General features: G+C 42.0%; 1 protein-coding gene across 1 annotated transcript in view; it reads left to right on the forward strand.

Moving 5' to 3' along the window:
- Nucleotides 1-17,508, forward strand: part of ZC3H14 (zinc finger CCCH-type containing 14) — a 41,293-nt gene extending 23,785 nt beyond the window's left edge. Inside the window, exons 9-17 of the mRNA XM_059723155.1 lie at nucleotides 2,403-2,558; nucleotides 6,167-6,241; nucleotides 7,396-7,552; nucleotides 9,747-9,970; nucleotides 11,429-11,549; nucleotides 12,733-12,869; nucleotides 14,651-14,745; nucleotides 15,804-15,910; nucleotides 17,226-17,508. Coding sequence (XP_059579138.1) covers nucleotides 2,403-2,558; nucleotides 6,167-6,241; nucleotides 7,396-7,552; nucleotides 9,747-9,970; nucleotides 11,429-11,549; nucleotides 12,733-12,869; nucleotides 14,651-14,745; nucleotides 15,804-15,910; nucleotides 17,226-17,232 — 1,079 coding nt within the window. The 3' untranslated portion in view covers nucleotides 17,233-17,508. The remainder of the gene's footprint in view (nucleotides 1-2,402; nucleotides 2,559-6,166; nucleotides 6,242-7,395; nucleotides 7,553-9,746; nucleotides 9,971-11,428; nucleotides 11,550-12,732; nucleotides 12,870-14,650; nucleotides 14,746-15,803; nucleotides 15,911-17,225) is intronic.
- Nucleotides 17,509-19,392: the final 1,884 nt, after the last annotated feature.

Raw genomic sequence — 19,392 nt, forward strand, 5'->3', positions numbered from 1 at the left:
TGGTGCCAAATAGGTAGCATGACCCTCAAGGCATGAATTTCCTTAAGACAAGATGTGTCCTACAAAGAGGAAATAAAGAAAAAAGCGTTGATGGGGAAAATACTGAGATTACATAAGGTGTTATAATTAAAAGGATTCTTATACTGAAAGAGAAGATGGAGCAAGCATGGCCAAAGAATGAACTGGTATAAATTTAAATGGGGATGGAATGAATAGTATGAGGAGGAGGCAAAGATCACTGCCATCTTTGGAAATAAAGAAACAATGAAGTTAGCTTGGAATTGTTTGGGAGAATAATTTATTGAATCACTGTTATAAAACACATTCCATACAAAAATAAACTATTAAAAGAACATTTTAATGGCTGAAATGAATCACTCATAAATTAGGAAATGCCCAACGTAAAGTAATCTGTACAACATTAATCATGTCGTTGGGTATAAGCATTCCAACATGGCTTTTAATTACATGTTCACATACTAATTTCTTCACAGGCCCCTTGCCCATTCATTACCTTTTTCTTTTTATCCTCACTATGCAGTGTCTTTTCACTAAATAGTCTTCAAATCCTCCAATAAGTAATGGAAGTTTTAGTTCTTCCTGGAGCTTTCTTCTGCACTCCTACCACAGTATGTAAGCACCTCTCAGGCTACTAATGAACTTGTTTTCAAGAGTTAGGAGGACCATGTTATGCCCATTTTACCGATGAGGAGCAGAATTATTAAAACAAGCTAATGAAAGAGATATGAGAAGTCAAACCAATGAGTCCTAACTCCAACCCAGAGATTTACAATCAAATGGCTTTGGCAGCAGGCTCCTTAAATGTACCATGAAACACTGCAGGAGGCTCAGTGGAGCCTGGGAGCGCATACATTGCAGGAGAGGAAATGTGGCCAGAAACATTTACAAATCCACTGAAAACTTTACTGTGCTTGCAACAACAGTAATTTTGTGTGGTTTTTAACTTGGCCAAAATGGGAACATACTCTGGACAGGGAGAGGGGAGAAAGCACTCCCTCTGTTCAGGGCTTATCCCTACATTGAATTGAAACTTCTTGCTCTAAACCCCTAAGATACTAGAGCTGCATTATAACTTGCAGAATAATGCAAATTATTCTGCATTTTTTTTAAAAAATACTGGGTGCATCTACATATGCACATATATTCTATATATATTCTCTAGATAGATAGATAGATATAGATATATATAGATTATGTGTGTATGTGTGTGTACGCTATACGCCAGGAAAAGCCGGGGCTGCGCCAGGTGGGCAGCGGCAGCACTGGGAGAAGGGGTTATGGGGGGGCTGCAGCGCTGCCCCTTAGCCCCCCTTCCTATGCCACTGCTTCCCACCCCAATCCCAGCTCCCACTGAGAAAAGCCCAGCGCAGCTGCAGCTCCAGCCTGCAGTGCAGCCTGCCCGCCCCACCCCACACAGATCCGAGGGACACTTGTGCCCCCCCCCCGATGAGCTGCAGCTCCATTCCCCGCCCCTTCCTGGCTGGGCAGTGCCTACCCCAGCCCCACTGCCTTACTCACCGCAAGGAGTGTTGATCTGCCCTCCCCTTCCACCACAACGAACTTACCAGCTGCACGCAGGTCTCCAAGCTGCCGGGCTGTTCTCCTCATTGCCTGCATGCTGTGCTGTGCCTTCACTCGCACACAGGCATTTATCAGCTGCATCGGGCTGATTTCTGATGCAGCCAATTTTCTTTATATCAGTGCAGATCTGCTATCAGACAATGTATCGGTGCACCTCTACTAGGAGCAGCTGACTCTAGTGGAAACTGCCAATTTATTGCGCCTTAATTGCATGTATAGATGCACCCACTAAGTGTCAGAAATTCTTAATGCAGCTGGTTCTGCTATCCCAGGCATTTTATGGTTTGTAATTATTTCACATTGTATTTAAACAGAAAATGAAACTAAGATAACTTAAAACACACTGGATAAAACAAAGAGAAAAGAGACTGAAAAATAAATCCAACACTTGGCAATGCCTCTCATACTGTCAGGTCTAGCCACATGAAATTCATTTAGACTGCAACAGTCCATCCCCCTCCCCACCAACACACACACACACTGTTTACCATTTTGTTCTTTATTTGATTATAATGTTTCTTTGTCTTGGAAAGTGGGTTCTTGTATGCTATTGCTATTACTAATCTGATTGCTTCAGTGGAGGCTAGTGATAGAGCCCGCTAGCTTTTGTGAGAGGTCAAAAATATATCTTACAGCTAGGTGTTTTGAGATGCAGTACATGCCAGTCCATATACTGCTTTTATTATATATATTTACTTAATTTTTGAGAAATAAATGGCATGTAATACCAAAATAAATCTAGCATCACTGCTTTATATTTCGTTGTTATCATGCTTAACTTTTGTTCTCATGATTTAAAGTTCCACAGAAACAGACCGTTCCAGTTGCACCCAGAACTCGAGTTGCCCAGAATGAAAGTCAGTTAGAAGTGATCCATGTGCAGACCCAACCGTCTAGACCATGCTCCCAGACTCAGGCAGAAGAACTAAAAGACCAGACAATAGAAAGAATTCAAGGTAATTTTAACAATGCTGTTCAAAAAGCAATACATAGTAAAACTCCTATGCATGAAAGCCTAAAATAGGCTACATCAGTTTGCTGCATCATAATGCAAAAATTGATGCCTGTTGTTGGCTTTAAAAGTAGGTATAAGTTATAAACAAGGGGTGCATACAAGTATTATATTTCTACTGATGGAATTGCAATTAGACGAGCGCGCACGTGCCTCCACTTTGAGACGCCACAAGAGGCACGCTATGAATGGAAAAAAAGTTCCCCACGCTGGAAATCCAGGTATCAAACCCTCTCCCCCCCCCCCCAAAAAAAACAAACAAAAAACCTGCAGGAAGAAAGCAGGGCAAGGCACAGTCCTGAACCGTGCCCTGAGATAATCTGGAAGCAGGTTCTCCAGAGAGACGCTCTGGTTTCTGGACCAGGAAAGCTGTGTGCTAGCAGGGCAGGCCAGGCTGGGTCCATTTAGCATGTACAGAGCCCATGTCACACAGCACGGTGATGCCACAGGGCAGGGGGGGTGACATGTGAAGGCTCCTGCTCAAGTCCCACACACACCCAATGCTAGAAGTCTAGCACTGCTAGGCATCTGGGCCATGTCCAGTGTAGTGCTGCCGGACCCACAGTCTGTGTGGGGAGAATGGGCTTAGTCTGACCTGACCTGGCATGGCACAGCCCACTAGTGTGCCTTTGGACAGGACTGGGACATACAGCTGGCCCCAGGCTCTAGCTCCCCCTGGCTGCAGATCTGAGAGGATCTGGGCAGGGTCATTTTGCCCCAAGTGGCACAACTTGCCCCACGCCAAAGTGCATGTCCAGGCACATGTGCTAAGGCAAAAATCCCCAGCACAAATTTGCGCTACTTCTGTTTGAGCTGCTGCAAGAGCACGTGCCTGCATGTGTGGACGCGCCCTAAGTGTAAAAGCCTTCAAGCAGTTTCTGTCAGAGCAAAAGTAGCAGATCTGGTAGAAACTTCTACCACCTCTGAGGAGATAAAAGTAATCTCCAGTAGAGTTTCTACTGGAGAGATGAACACTTGTACACTTTACCTCTCCAATCGAAGCCTCCATGCTATTTTCTGGCTTCCCAGAGTGCATAGCTCTAGTCCCTTCCCCTCCAGAGAGACAGTCTGTAATATAGCTGGACTCTGCTGCTGTGGCCTAGCACCAAAGCAAACCTTTCCCCTTGTCAGTTTTGGGGCTGAGAAAACCCCCAGCCTCTCTCCACAGCTCCAGGGATGTGCAACTGACAGCTCCCCTGACGAGTGCCTAGGCTTTAAATGCTGCCCCCATAGCCCATCTAAGCTGTGGAAGTGGTATTTAAAGCCTGGGTGCCAGGAATGGAGTGGGGAAGCTGCTATTGCCCACTCCCCAGACAGAAATCCCTAGTGTGAGAAGTCAGTGGAGGGGTGGCCCTGCTGCTCAGTCCACTTTGGGAGGTCCTTGGCGTGAGCAATGCCGCAAGGGTCTGCTCGCTCACATCTGAGGTTCTGGTTAGAGGAGTGGGCAGGGGATTTCCCCCACTGCTCCAGTACCCCATTCCCAGGACCATCTAACCCCAGCCACACACACCTGACCTGCACTGGAACCGGGAACATGGGCTGATGCCAAAGAGTAAGGCTCCAGGGCTGCTGGCGAGGAAATCAACAGGCTTGAAAAGTTAGCAGTGGGATGTCTGTCTGAAAGCTTGATAGCTGAGAGAGGGAGGGGTGTTGTGAGGAAGAGGTGGCCCCCTGAGCTGGCCAGCCAGTCAGCCCTGACCTGTCTTTGGATACTGTCAGCTGTCTCCAGGCTAACAGGGGAACCTGCATAGTACTCTGGGGCCCCTTGGCTGGGTGCTGTTGGCACAGACTGTTTCAGACCACTTATCTGGACAGACTCATGGAACCTTGCACAAGCATTACACAGTAGTGTTTCCAGCTGCTCAAACTAAACTGGTAAACTTCTACTGGTTCGTTTGGGAACTTGCATGCACCCAAGTTTTGTTATAATGAAGTTGTTCTATAATATACAACAGAAATGATTGGTTGGAGCAATAGGACCTAAGCCTTCTAAAATCTTTTGAAAGATGTGGGATAAAAGTGCCTAAGCACTTTCGAAAATTGGACTTGGGAGCCTAAGTCCTGTTATATCAAAGAATTGCTCCTAAGTCACTTAACATAGGCATGTTTGAAGATATTACTTGTCTTTGAATATCATACAGGTGAATTCCTTGAACCATATGTGTGAGTTGAATATAAACTGTGTATACAAATATCTGGCCAATGTTGTACCTACAAACTGGTGTCCTTTAGTATTGGCCTTGCCTACTAGAGTTCATTGCTTGTTCTGTTTGCTCAGTTAGCCTCAACCTTGCAAATACACATTGTCTTAGGTTGTCCTTTCATGATGATAAATCCTGCAGGTATTTGCAGGGCTGGGGTCTTAGCCATCTCTTGTTCAATAGAAACATTTTTGAGGAAATGTCTTGAAAAACTATTTTTATTGTGACTTGGCTATAAACTAATGGTTCCCAAACAGAAGTTTGTGAACATTGGTGGCCTGAGAAGCCATAATCAACAGTCTAATGATTATACCCTTATTTAGTCTGCTTACTTTTTAATTACAAGTTTCATGATAAGGTGCCTCATAGTCCTTGAGAAATACTTGGTCGTATGTGTAACAGTGGTGGGTTGTAGGATGTGTTCCAATGAGAAATGTTCAGAGAAATGAATTCTTTGTTCTTTAAAGAAGATACTAGACTTAGACAGAATTCATTTATTCATATTAAACATGTAGAATAAGTTAAAACGTTACATGGACTTGAGTGCGATGACTGTCAGATTGGCTACATTTTATTGCATAAAAGTGGTGACTGTTTTGCATTAGATTAATGTAATTGCTGTTTTTTTAATGCCTTTGCTTTTTGTTTAGTCATATTTTCTCTAGTATTTTATGCAGGCAGAATATTTCAGCGTTAGAATCAGTTGGAATAATATATAGTAATACATAGTAAGCAGCTTTTCTGGTTTAGTTTAGTTTATAAAAATGCATCTGTGTGCGAGTCTTTTTCTGCGTGTGTGTTAGTGTGGCATGCATGTTTCCTTAAAATGTTTAGATGGAGACTGGTGGAATAGTTTTTCCAGGTCCTAACAACATATCTAATGCAGAAGACTGCTAAGCTAATTTATCTAGTAGTTTTAATATCACCATAAAGTAACCCTTCTTTGAGTTAGCTCCCAGCCTTCAAGCATGCACATGGTCTTAAACATAGAAAATCCATCTAAAACCTGGAGGAACAAAGGTGCTGACAGATATGGTCTTTGTTGTACTGTTTCTGCCTGAATATTCTGCATCTACAAACACGTTCTACAGCCAGAAACAACAGTGAGAGAGACTGGCTTTTTCAATAGCTGGATATTGCCATGATCCTATCTTGTTGCAGGAAATTTCTTACTGCTTTTGAAAAATGTGAGATAGAACACATAAATTGCAGGAAGCAAAATGTGTTCCTCTGTTAGATGTTATATATTTTAAGACTGGAAAGAATTAGCACCTGCTTTGGTGTTCTCATTCACCCTGTAGATTAATTTTGCCGTGCAATAAAATGTGCTTCTAATTTCTGTTTTCTTTAGAAACTGAACAAAGGCAGCTCTTTTCTCGGCTCCAAATTGACCCTTATGTTGAAGAAACTTTGCAGATGGCTCAAGGTCCAAAGGCTTTTCTTTTATAAAAAGTTTCTACCATGTGTTACTTTTTACTTTGCCACAAATGGGTCAAAATAGTTTTCCATTTCAGTTAGTTATATACTGATTTATAATATTTTGTGGTTTGTAGAGCTTATGAAGTGAAGTCCCTCTGTCAATAGGTGCCAAAATCTGAGGTATTGGCATATGAATTCTCCCCAGTGCCCACCCCAGTAACAAGTTGTTGGTCAGGCTCAGGCTGGAAACAGATGTCTTAGGTAAAGCGCTATCAACTGTGCTGCGATATGTTGTGGCACAGCTCATTGCACTCCAGAGACGTCTGCAGATGTCCCCAGTGCCATACCCCAGTTTGGGGTACATCTGCAAGTGGGGGAAGTCCCTGCTTATAGAATTGCCCCTCGTGCTGGGTATTGGGGAAATTCTCCATGGGTGTCCTTCCACACCTGTAGGCACACATGGGGAAATTCCTATTCAGAGGAAACTCCCTGTGCAAGTTTGAGGGACCCAATCCTGACTGAGCCTTAAAACAGGGCTTTTCCCTGCCCAGCCAGACCCGTTCCTTTGCAGTTGTGGGGGACAGGTCTGGGTAAGTGGGGAACCCTTACTTCTATACTTAGAGAAGCACCCCAAAATTCACTGGGGTGCCCCTGTCAGCGGGAAAAGCAGGCAGATGGCCGAGGGGCTTGAGGGGCCCTCAGGATCCCAGAACACCTGCCTGGGGTGGTGGGAGAATACAAGCAGCTCAGGCTGCTGTACTCCCGTGCCACAGAGGTAATCAACATCCATTGCAATAATGTGTGAAGTCTGTTACTGTCTTTTATAAGCCACTGATATTCTTCTGATTTGGTGGGACAAAGGATATCAGTGTCTGTTTCCTCACTATTTGTGTCGCCATAAAAATGTTTATGGTGGCACAAATGAGACATTAGGCGATATCTGTTTCTACCCTCAGTGTTGCAGTAGTGTCAGCTGATATAATCAGTATTTGGTGATATAAGTAAGGAAGTAAAATGATTTTTCTATCAATAACTCTTAGAAAGAGTTGAAAACAAGAAATTGCTAGATGGCCTTTGCGCTAGATGGCCTTTGCTAAGTATATATTTAAAAACAAAAAGTTGAACAATGGAGTACAATAAAGTGATTTTTGCCTTACCCAGGTTATTATGCCCTGGAGTCTGTGGTCCACACAGACACTAGATCGTTTATTCTGAAGAAGCCGAAGCTGTCTGAGGAAGTAATGCCACAGAACCCGGAGCTGGGGAAGAGGGCTGCGGAAGCCATGCAGGCACTGTCAGGGCGTCTCATACAGACACGGTAAAATGTCATTTCTTTAAATGCCAGTAAAGGGGTAGAGGCCCAACTGTATATATGCTAAGCCATCCTCTGGTAATACATTTTTTTCACCTAGTGTGTTGATTTAACTATAATGGGATTCACAATTAGAGCAGCAATTAAGTATGTTTCTTGGTTTTTGTATGTTGCAAAAGTCCAGTCAGGATTGCCAAAAAAAATATGGGCGAATGTGCTGGCAGTGTAGAAAGAAGGGATACAATCTGACATGGATTTCTTTTAGGGTGAAGATGGATTCCAGGCTTGAATGTAGCTTGAGCAGGTCATTGGAATTGGGTAGCTTGCGAGTATGCGACTGTTGGCCTACTTGTACTGTCCTTTTTATATTTGTACTTGTTATGTTCTGCTATGTTAGCAGGAAGATGCATGAGCTGATAAGAAGTTAAGTTTGTTTAACTCTTGTACTAGTTTATTTATTCTTAGCATGTCAGACATCACTAACAAAAAAATTCTAGTTGTATCAATAACCTCTTGCTTGCCATCATTTTAAAAAATAGTTAAGCAAAGAGTTGGTGGTAAACAAGGTTGATTTTTTTTTTGATGGTGGAGAGAGCAATTGTGTCCTGATTAGGATTTCCTGGGAGTGTAGGTGAAAAATTTTGCTGCTATTGCTGTTGAATCATTGCCCAGGAGCAAGCAAATAGCTCGTTAAAGGAGTAGGGTGTGCAGGGAGGGAAACTAAGTTAGCAGAATTGGCCTTCAAAGAATTTGACCAAGGGGAAGAGTGGGGCTTGGGGCAACTGAGAACGGTCCATGATAGTAAGTCATTTTCATTAGCTTAACTCAGTGACCAGTGGCAATAATGCTTTTATTTAATCTTACAGCTAAGTAACTCCCACCAGTGAGGGTTTTGGGGTGGGTGTACACACACCCTCCAGCATCTTAAATATGGTCTCATTGAACTACAAACCACTTTTGTGGAAGTAAATGCCCTATGTTGAGTGGTATTTAGCATACTCCTTCGACCACTTCACTGCTACTCTGTTTCTTGTTTAGAAAACTCAGAAAACTTCTGATATTTCAACCCCTTAAGCAACTTCAAACAGCCTCTGTTTAAAGAGAAACCACTTTCCACATTTTCCTGCTCTGAGAATGGAATTTGCCTATCAAAATTTCACTGACTTGAGGCCCAAGTGGACATCATTCATTTCAGCACTAGTGACGTAGTGAGGGTCCAGTAACTTGTGGCCCTCCAGGGCTGACAGTTACTCCTTTATATCAGCAGTATCAGTTGAGCCATCCCATCTAAGGGGCCCCAGCTTTGACTTCTATCATAAAAGAGTCTTGACTTATTGGGTCTTAAGCTGGTAATGGTTTTTATGCATTTAAAAAATGTCTCTTTTTGGAAGTGTGTGTTAAACTTTAGTTGTTTTTCCCTCTGTAACGTATCAGCACTTGTTTGGGATAGCTGCTGAATGCATGTGTGCCTTTTCAGCTTGTGTAATGCAGGCATCCCAAACTCATGCTTGTAAAACATTTAAAATGTATCAGCGTAGATGTTTGGGCCTGTCTGTGTGATGGGACAAGTGCACATGCATTGGATACTTTTTTCCCAAGCATACAGTTTACTTGTATGCCTCAAAATTGATTTCTCTAGAACAGCTTAATTCAGGTGTTTCAACCTTTTTTAATAAGTGTACCCCTGGTGGCTGGTCCGTGGGGAGGGGGGAATGGTGCGTGGCTGGTCGTGGGAGGGGCGGGATTTGGCTTACGGTTGGACACGGAGTGGCGGCAGTGCAGGGTGGTGGGTTGGCAGTGCTCCGTCCCTGCCTGCGCATACCCCCTAGGGCCTTCCCAAGTACCCCCTGGCTTAATTGTAACCCTTTGGTAAGTTTTGCATAAATGCGTCTCGGATCAGTCCACTGGGTCAGAGTGCACCACTGTGAAGCTTACCACTGTGGTGCAATTGCCTGCTCTACACTGTGGCAAAAACCAGTTCTAGCTGGGTTTCAGTGAGACCTCAAGCAACACTGAAATTTGAGGTTAATTATTATTGGTAGAGAAGTTCAGTTCCAGTGAGTGAAAAGGCTCCTTGTGCTTAACTTTCAATCTCTGAATTCATTGGTAGAGCTCTGTATCAGTACAGCTTGGTTCACTTGGACTTCTTTTCACTTACAATGGTTGTGATTAGTACATTGTGTTCTCTTTTGTCTGGTAGAGAACAGCCTGCACAGCCAGAAAAGCCTCCTAGTCCCAAGTTCATAGTGACACTGGATGGTGTCCCCAGTCCACCAGGGTACGTGTCTGATCAGGAAGAGGAAGAACTGTGTATAATTGAAGGACTGAAACCAGTTACCCAACATTCAGTCACAAGCAAGGGATTAAAAATCCCTCGAGTACAGCAGATGCAAGTTGTAACCAGACAGCTGGGGAGCCCTGAAGGTAATTATTCTAGCCAGTGGGACCTTTGTGCTGGGGTGGATGAGGGGCTACACTTGGGAGAACACTTAGGTTTATTTATTTATTTATTTATTTTAGTCTTGCACATCCTGCTTTTACTTGTTTTAATACTTAGTATCTCATTGATATAACAGTGAGAGTCCCCTTAGATAAGTGAAATATTGCAGCAGGTTAAAGGTGATATAACCTTAGTGCTATTTAACTTGGTGAACCAGTTTCACATGGGGAATTCTGCTCCACACAGTTCAATACACTGGTAAAATGTGTTTGTCATTTCTACAATTCCCTGCGTTTCCGAATGCCTCATTACACTGTTTCATCTAGGAGTGTTTCGGTTCCATGTAGAAAGCAGGAGATTCCAAGATGCATCTTTTTACTTAACCTACCTTGAACCTCTGGAAACGTATCAATTTGGTTATTAAGTGTAATCTTTCCGATCAGGTTTGCCCAAAGCTCTTTTTCACTATAGCCTACATATCTATATCACTTCAACTATAATTTGATGATTCAGGATGAAGGGATAGGGTGCCATTTCCTTCCCAATTGCTTCATCAATCAATGCAGCGATTTTAAGAATAGTCTAAGGAGCAAGCCACAGTAAGGAAAACAGAAAGGCTGAGATCCTCAGAGGTATTAAGATATTGATTTCAGTGGGAAGTAGACACCCAGGGTGCTTATTTGTGTGCTTTGGGAGGTGGGGGGGAGCACTTTAATTATTGTGGCTCCAAGAACCGCTCTAATTAAAGTACCTGGGGCATCATGTGTTTCAGTGTCCCTGCACTGAAAAATGGCAGTGGGGGGCGCTTTAACTAAAGCTCATCAAACAAGCTTAGTTAAAGCGCCTCCACTGCCATTTTTCAGTGTTAGGACGCTGAATACACGTGATGCTGGAATCAAGTCCACTCTGATGCACTGTAATTACAGCACGTCAGAGCAGCCTTAGTGCACGTGTATAGGTGCCACCAAATATCTTATAAGGATGCAGGACCAATCACTCAAGTACAGGAACTTCTAGGGAAGTAAGGGCATAAAAGTGAGGACTTCTTACTCAACAGATTAGGCCTCAGAGTAATAAGGATTGCTATTGCTTATTAGCTTAGTGTCAGAAATAACTTTTATGCTTCTTTTGCATAATGGCTTTAGCTCCGAAAGACTGTCCCAGAGAAATGGAGCAGCATTGTATTAACTCATGCTTCAGCAAGACAGTTAACTAAGTCTGAACTGAAGAGCAAGGGAGGACCCAAATTAATGTTCACATCTGAGTTTGAACTTAGAAAGCGGGCAGGAAATAAATCTGAGTTCATTTGTAGTCTGAGTGATTTCCATTTCTGTCTGACATCAACCCTGTGCTGGGCATGTGCTCCATATATGGTGATCTGCTTCGTATACTGTATTGCGCATGCAATAGGAAATGTCCCTTTGTATTTTTCCCTTCTACAGTGGAGATAGAGCAAATGAGTGTGCCACAGAAACAGGAGAAGGTGCTTGAGCGTTGCAAGTACTGGCCTGCTTGTAAGAACGGAGATGAATGTGCATACCATCACCCCACGCTGCCATGCAAGTGAGTGACACAAAGCTTCTCTCTCTGAGTTCTGATCTTCTCTGCCCTTCTGCATTCCAGATATTGCTTCAGCTATTTCACCTTTTTTATTAGAAGAACATGGTTCAAGGCAGTGTAAAGCTGGTCATTTGGGGGCTAAGCTAAGCCCCCCTCCCCTTCTTTTTTCCACTGATTGCTGGGAAGTAGTGAAGTTTCTCATCAGTGGGATCACAGCTGTGCTGTTCAGGGGAGAGCAGGAGTACTCCTCAGTGAGGGGCCACAAGAGACTTGAACACAAAAACTAAGAGCCTGGTTATGCAGATCATTAAAAAAACAAGGCCTGCGGATGTCATTGTGCCATTGACTTCTTTTGAATAGGCGGTGGCTGTCCAAGATAATGTTTTCTTGCCACTGCCATCCTGGCAGGCAGGTGAGCATTTAACTGAACCAGGGAGTGGAGGAACCTACTGCTTTAGTGTGAGTTTATTATCAGGTTTGGCCTCCATCAGTTTTGGTTTGATCTCACTCAAGAAGGTCATTTTAAATTATATCCTTAGAACACAAATCAAAAGCTGAAGTCTCACCTTTTTCCAGGCAGATGACCTGTATGCACTTGTCTGTATGCAGACATTACTGTGAAGTAGGCTGGAGGGTGTATTTATGTGCACCAGTTATTCCATTCTAACTCTCCCTGTGCACAGTAAGCACAGGGAAAATTACTGCACTTATACTGAAGGCCAGGTTCTCTTCCGCCTTTTACATACAGTAGTGGAATTAGGTGCCTAAGTGCAGTTCTATTCCACCTCACCCAAATCCCTGAAAAACTGTTAGTGCAGAAGGTGGGTGGGTCCTCCTCCCCCTTACTGCTTTGTTGTGACTGACTCAGTCTTAAAATGACCATGTGTTACAGCAGTAGATGAATAAATGGATTTTCAGAACTTGGACAGGCTGAAATAAAATCCCATTTGGAGGCATAATTGGTGTAGAATGTGGTTCTGAAAGCATCAGAGTAGCTAGCATGGAGTAGCTAGTGTGCCACAAGTGAACCCTGTGGCTTATTTGGCAGTAACTGCCCCATGTGGACAAGCCCTGGGTGCTGGCACAGACCATATCTCACCCTAGGAACTTTTCTGCTTCAGGAGGGGGTGTGCAGGAGCTGCTTTGTGGACAACGCCTAAAATAACTGGTTTGTTTTTTCCCTAAGAGTCTTTCCCAATTGCAAATTTGCTGACAAATGCCTGTTTATCCACCCAAACTGTAAATATGACGCCAAGTGCACCAAGCCAGACTGCCCCTACACCCATGCCAGTCGACGCGCCCCATTGCCACCTCCAAAACCAGGTGAGCAAGTTTTACTACAGTCACGGGAATTTCATTGACTAGGAGAGAGATGGTGCATAGAGGGCCAGGAGCTTCCCTAGCAAAATCTGATTTGGTGAATCAGAGTGTGGCACAGTATGTGCTAGATTAGACAGTTATGACTTTATTACCCAGTTGGCACTGGGACTAAATGATTTCAAAAAGACAAAGAACAATGTCAGCCAGGCCACTCTCACTGTTGTGTATGTGTTGCCCTTGGTTGCAGGAAGCTGAGTTGTGTGTGGCCAAGGTGATGGCTCACAAAATCAGCCCAAGCACTTGTAATAGCTCAAATAAAGCAGCAGCTATGCAAGAGCAACACATCTAAGCTTGGCCCAGGTTTGATGTGCAGTGGAACAGGAACTCTCTCTTGACACAAACTGCAGACTTATGTTTCCGGAACCTGGCTTGGCCACCAAATTTTACATGCTTGCCATCTGATGGATCTTTTACTCCAGAAATTATAGCAACTCACTTTCTGGAGTGAAACAGCTTACTGGAAATTTGGGTAGTCTCAGCCCACAAAAGCTTGTGCTATACATAAATGTACTTTGATTAGTCTGTAAAATGCAAATCTACCCTGCCTTCTACTAGAATGACTTGGATTGATGATCCTTTAAGTCATATCCCAAAGACTGCATCTCCACTGGTATGGTGCCCCCTGCTGTCCTATGGAGATGTCAGTACAGAGTCCAGTATACTGATCGGCAGCATGGCTCCATTTCCTGGCAGTCCTAAGTGTTCGTGGGATGGATCCCACCCGCAGCCTAAATGCCGTCTTTGGGCTATTCTGCCTAAATTCCGGTGCAGAGTTGGAAAGAGTACTTGGCACCCTCTGTACAGATGCGCTGAAGAGCTTCTTCAAGTGGCTGCATCATTGTCTTGTTCCATCCCAATATTTGTGGTACTTTAGTGCCCCATAGAAAAGTAGGGCTAGAAGGGGGGTCAGGGTCTTCTAGGAGGCCAACCTTTTTTGGCAGGCATGCCACAGACTAGTCCCATAGTCTCCTTAAATGCCACTCCCATCCCCTTCCTTTGCCTGTTCTACTGCTCTGCTTTCTGCTCAGTATTCAGTGTTCCCTATCCAATTGCTTAGTCTGCTTTCAACTTCCTGCCCTATGTACCCAGCTTGATATCTTCTCCCTTCTGCTTCCTGCCCTATCTGCTGTCTGTCCCCTCCCTGTTCTGTCACAGGCCACATGCAGAGGCTGACTGCCACTTATGGTACTCTGTCGCAGGTTGGCCACCCCGGTCTAGTCCAACCCCTTACTCAAGGCAGGATCATCCCTGTCTAAATCATCTTAGATTAGTCATTCTCAGCCTTTTCAGACTCGGGCACCCCCTTGGAAAATGCCAGCTCTTAGCTTTCACTTGTGTTTTTTGACTTGGAAAAATACTAGAGCAATTCTTCTTTTGCAAAGAACTCAGAAAGTTCTGACCACAATAGATCAGGATGTTTTTGACACTGGAGTCCCATTCAAAATCTTCCAGTTTATCTTGCACACTTAACAGTGCTAATATTGTATAGCTCCCATGGCATCTATAAAATGAAGTCACATCATTTAAATCCCTGTCACAGATAACTGTCTGTCTGTTCCACTCTTAAAAAACTTGGGAACAACTATCACATAAATCGCCGAACTATGATAAGGTTTAATTGTTTGAGATCCTCAGACCTAAGGGTGCTCAAAGTTCAAACTGTTAATTGATGAGAATGTGGAATTACTTTGGCCCCTGCAGCATTTTTGTTTTTGTGTTACTAGCACCACTGCCGGCACTGCCTGTGTCCTCCAGCAGCCTGCTCTGCAAATTCTTCCCTGCTTGTAAGAAAATGGAATGTCCATTTTACCACCCCAGGGTAAGTGGAATCTCTTTGCTCCTCTTTTCCTTTGTAGTGGGATATCTGAAATGTGTTATGTGGTTATGTGCTGTATTTATGTACATTACTTTGAATGACTATTTTGCTGTCTATATTTTAATGTCCATTAAGAACATTTTCATACTTTCAAGGGCCCCCAGTTACCATATCCCCCCATTTCCCATATGTCACAGACTGTGATGCAGATGGATGCTATTCCGTACATAAAATTAAAACCTGAAGGCCAAAATAAACCAAGCCAGAGATTCAAACTCTGTCCACTGGTAGAAACTCTAAACAAAGGTTAACGCTTTTTGAGATTGTCCGCAGCTTGTATCATTGGGTGTCCACAGTGCATTTATAACATGCATTCCTGCATGCTCACGTAGAAAGTATGCTGGTGGCAGGGTCAAGACTGTGGGAGTTACTTTGCGTAAGTAATATGCAGACCTCAGATAAATTATCCAACACCAAGTAGCTGAGGACAAAGGGCTTAGGTACATGAGAAAGTGAACCAGCAGTAACTGTCCCAGTGTGATGACATGGCTAGAGCTGTAAGGCGTAACACTGAGTGGAACACACATGTTATTTGTGGGGGGCAGTGCAGTACAGACATGCCCCAGTGCTGTTCACTAACCTGAATACACAGGTTGCACCTTCTGAGATGCAAGCTTTCCTTGGTCTGAAATACTGGTCCCCTAAACTGGATGAACCCTATGCTGCAGTTGATGCTGTCCCATGATACACACTTCCCAACTCTGCCCACCCCCCCAGGTGTTAATTAAATCAGTAACTGTGTCTTTCAGCACAGTTTATTCCAAAGTATGTTTTCATGCTCATTATTTATGAAATACCTTGTGTATGTACAGGAAGTAGCATCTCTTCCACCATTGGGCTCCATTAATAATGTGATTCATTTGTCAAGTTATTAACCCATGATAGTATGTTAGATCATACAGCACTATGTACTTGTGCATCCAATGTGCCAGGTTAGGTTGCTTGTGGATTTAGGAGACTAATTTCAATCCTTTCTGAATGTCTCTAATCTGATTTGTCAGCATTGTAGATTTAACACGCAGTGTACAAGACCAGATTGTACGTTCTACCATCCAGCTGTTGCCGTACCTCCACGCCATGCCTTGAAGTGGACTCGAACTCAAACCAGGTAAGCTTAAGCAGTCTTTCCTCTGGTGAGTTTTAAGGCCCTGATCCCATAAATATTTATGCATGTATGCAAGTTCACTGACAAAAGTCTGAATGATCAGGGCCTAAGACTGTTTGCAAGAAGCAGCTTCCCTAATGTTTATTTAAAAATCCTATTATAGAACTGTGGTCTAAGTTTTAGAACTCTGTATTTTTTTTATTAAGTTATTTAAATATTTACTCATTTAACCTTAGAACAGTGATACTCAACTTATCTGGCTGTTGTGGGGGGAAGAAGGGGACATACCTGATCAGGCTGTATTGTATCTTGGTCAGTCCTGCCTTAGAACATGGGGGAACTAGAACAGAGTTAACTGGATTCCTGATCTCCGAGTAGACCTTACTGTTCTCCAATTGAGCTGTAAACACCACATTTCTTCTTCTACTTTGTGTTATATGATAATATTGACTCCTCTTACCCCTAGCTGTTAATTAGCCCTCATCTTCAACAATGAGATTTTTCTAATGTGGTATGAACTGATGTATTAGTAACCATTTTTGGAAAATATTAATTACTTCTGAAAATATTAGTAGGAGGAGAAATTTTACCTCTAAAACTTCTGTTGTAGAGAGAGAAATGAATTAAAAGAATGTAATATAAAATAGCCAAAATTTACAGCTGACCTAGTTTGTGCTGAGAGGCTTATTGCTTGCCAGTTTTTCTGTTTCACTATACAGATTTAAGATCACTGTGAATATGTTTTTCTGCATGTTTTGCATACTCTGGTAGTAATGGCTTGTTTGTTTGTTGTTTCTTTCTTATCATATTTATATAACAGTTTCTACAAGTTACCAGCTTTATGCCAGAAAAACCTTTGTAAAAATCTCATTAAGAAAATTTGTACCTTTAACCTATTTCTCTTTATATTCCAGTTCCCCTAAAAGTAAATGCTTATGTAGCAGCAGGAGTTACAGGTTTTGAAAACCAACTCTGAAAGCCAAAACTTTCAAACTTGGGTGATTTGAAGTTTGACATCTAAGTGAATAGCCTAGTTTTCAGAAGTGTTCCAACAGAAGCTGAAGTTGTTTGCAGCTACAGATGTTCAGAAAAATCAGGCCTGTCCTGAAATAAAATGCCTAAACAGAGATTTAGGAGCTTAACTTTAGGTGCCAAATGTTGGCTTGCCTTAAAAGTTAAAATCTTTGGGGCCTTTTTTTTTTTTTTAACCTGAAAAGCAAGTGTTGCTGTTTTGACTGTTAACTGGATGGGATGGCATAGCACTCCTCCCATCATCTTTCATAAGTGGTTAATTGTGTGGGTTTTTTTCACCCTCCAGTGAATAATTATGATACAACTTGTGGATAAAAGTTACCACCTTTGGACAGAGTGGAGAAGAACATTCACCAGAAGGAAAAGAGGATGCTACAGAACTTTACACGTTATGAACTTTGAATATATATTGTTTTCATAAGACAAATTTGATTGCATATTTGAAATGTCTCTAATTTTTCCAAGTTTGTAAGTTTAATAGTTGGTTTTACATTTTTTTACACTGTAAAGAGAAAATGTATGTGTAGGGAAAGGTTTTACTTTAAATTCCATTAAAAAGTTTCAAGGCACAGGTTGGTGATCTGCTGTTTGTTTGACCCTGTTCTGTCATTACTCAAAATCATATACTTAATCCATTTCTTAAAATAGAATCAACTTTTTACAGAGCTTGTTCCTCCAGCTTAGGTCACCATGATATTTTTTGGGGTGGGTAATGGCCAGTGTTATCTCCAGCTGTGTATAAAGTTAAAGTGATAGGCAAGGGAAGCAGTGTTCTTAATTCTCTCATGCAGCCACTTCTGGCATGTGGGAAAGATGGAGGAGCTGATGAATATCCTATTCCATAGGCAGGTTAATGCTTTCTAGTTTTTAAGCAAAAAGACACAGACCCTTACTAAATTGCCAGAGCAGGAGATAAGAACAAGAGTGAAAGCTGTCATTCATAAGCAGTTCTTTTTAAACATCCCAGGCAAAGGGATGAGTTATTCCACTGTTCTGAATTAAAGAGCAATCAAAATGGAAATCCAGGTTGAAAGTTGTGAATGCACAGCCATCGGCAAGCAAGAGGACATCATCTGGAATGACTCTTCCAGAAACCATTTTTCCACAGGCACCCAGTCCAACTGAGTATACTCTTATCTCACTCTAGGGCCCGTTTACAACTCACATGACAAAGAGAGTTACTATTCTAATGCAGTCTAAACAGTTTAAAATCTGTAATTCACCCGCTGGAATGACAAAGTGTTAAACAGTAACATGAATGCACTTTTTTATTAAATCTTTTGTATCTTTTGGGGAATTACATTTTCACAAAAATATACAAAAGATATTTTATCTTTACAAATATTTACATTAGATACCAGAAAACAATGTTAGCCACATATATTAAACTTAAATTTGACAACTATACTTTTGAATTCTGAAACTTAACACTCCAGGAAATTATTTTCAAATATATTTGTGAGATAAAGTACTTAAAGTTTAGCTCATATTCAAATTTAAAAAAAATCTTAATTTTTGCAAAATCTGAAGTTTTAATTTATATATTTAAACAACATAGAAACTACAATGTTGTATGGTAACAGGGGTTACATGGTCATGGTGAAAAACAAAATGGGAGCACGCTTAAAACCATGATCCTTATTACAGTAATACATGATCATACACCTTTGGACTAGTTCAGAGTACATTTTTTTTGGTTAAAGCAAGAGGGATTATCTGACAAACACTTCATAATAAAACGCAACAAATATAAAAAGACATCTGGGATCTGTGATTTTAAGCTTAAATAACTACAGTAAGATATTTTCCTAAAGTGACCTGACAGCTGAGTGGAGGGGCACAGGATAGGATCTTTTCCCATAAGGAACAGTGCTGAAATACTCTTCTTTTTTTCCCCAAAATAAAGAGACTGCAAATGAAGTTATTGTTATACAGAATTTTAAAATAGTCCCATTAGCTGCAGTTTTCAGAAATACATTTGTTAGCAGGAAGCTGTTTTAACCTTTTGAGTATGAGAGAAAAGAAAAGCATTATCATTGGTGGGGTAGCAGAACAGATTCATAGTATCTTCACTGCTGAATTTCAACAGCTTTGATGTTTTATCTCCAACTGTACAGTATTTAGCATACGGCAATCTGCTGACACTCTTCACTAATAAAAATAGTGGTTAACCAAGCCACAAAGTCAAAAGGATATGTAGTTTCAGGCAGAGGGGAATGTTTTGTAATGTGTGCCATTTAGATTAATTGTATATTATTTTAAATGCCTACTGTGGTCTTGATCTTATTCTTATGTAAAACTTTACATAAGACGTACATTAACTTTCTTCACAAATTAATAAAGCAGCTTCTCCATTACACAGCATAATATACTGTATACTCAGAAGTCAACTAAAAAGTAGTTAAACAAAGCTCACAAGCACCAGTTGCTGCTTTGTTAAACTTACAGTAGCT

The sequence above is a fragment of the Alligator mississippiensis genome, chromosome 2 (assembly GCF_030867095.1).
Source record: "Alligator mississippiensis isolate rAllMis1 chromosome 2, rAllMis1, whole genome shotgun sequence".
In the NCBI taxonomy this organism is placed as follows: Eukaryota; Metazoa; Chordata; order Crocodylia; family Alligatoridae; genus Alligator; species Alligator mississippiensis.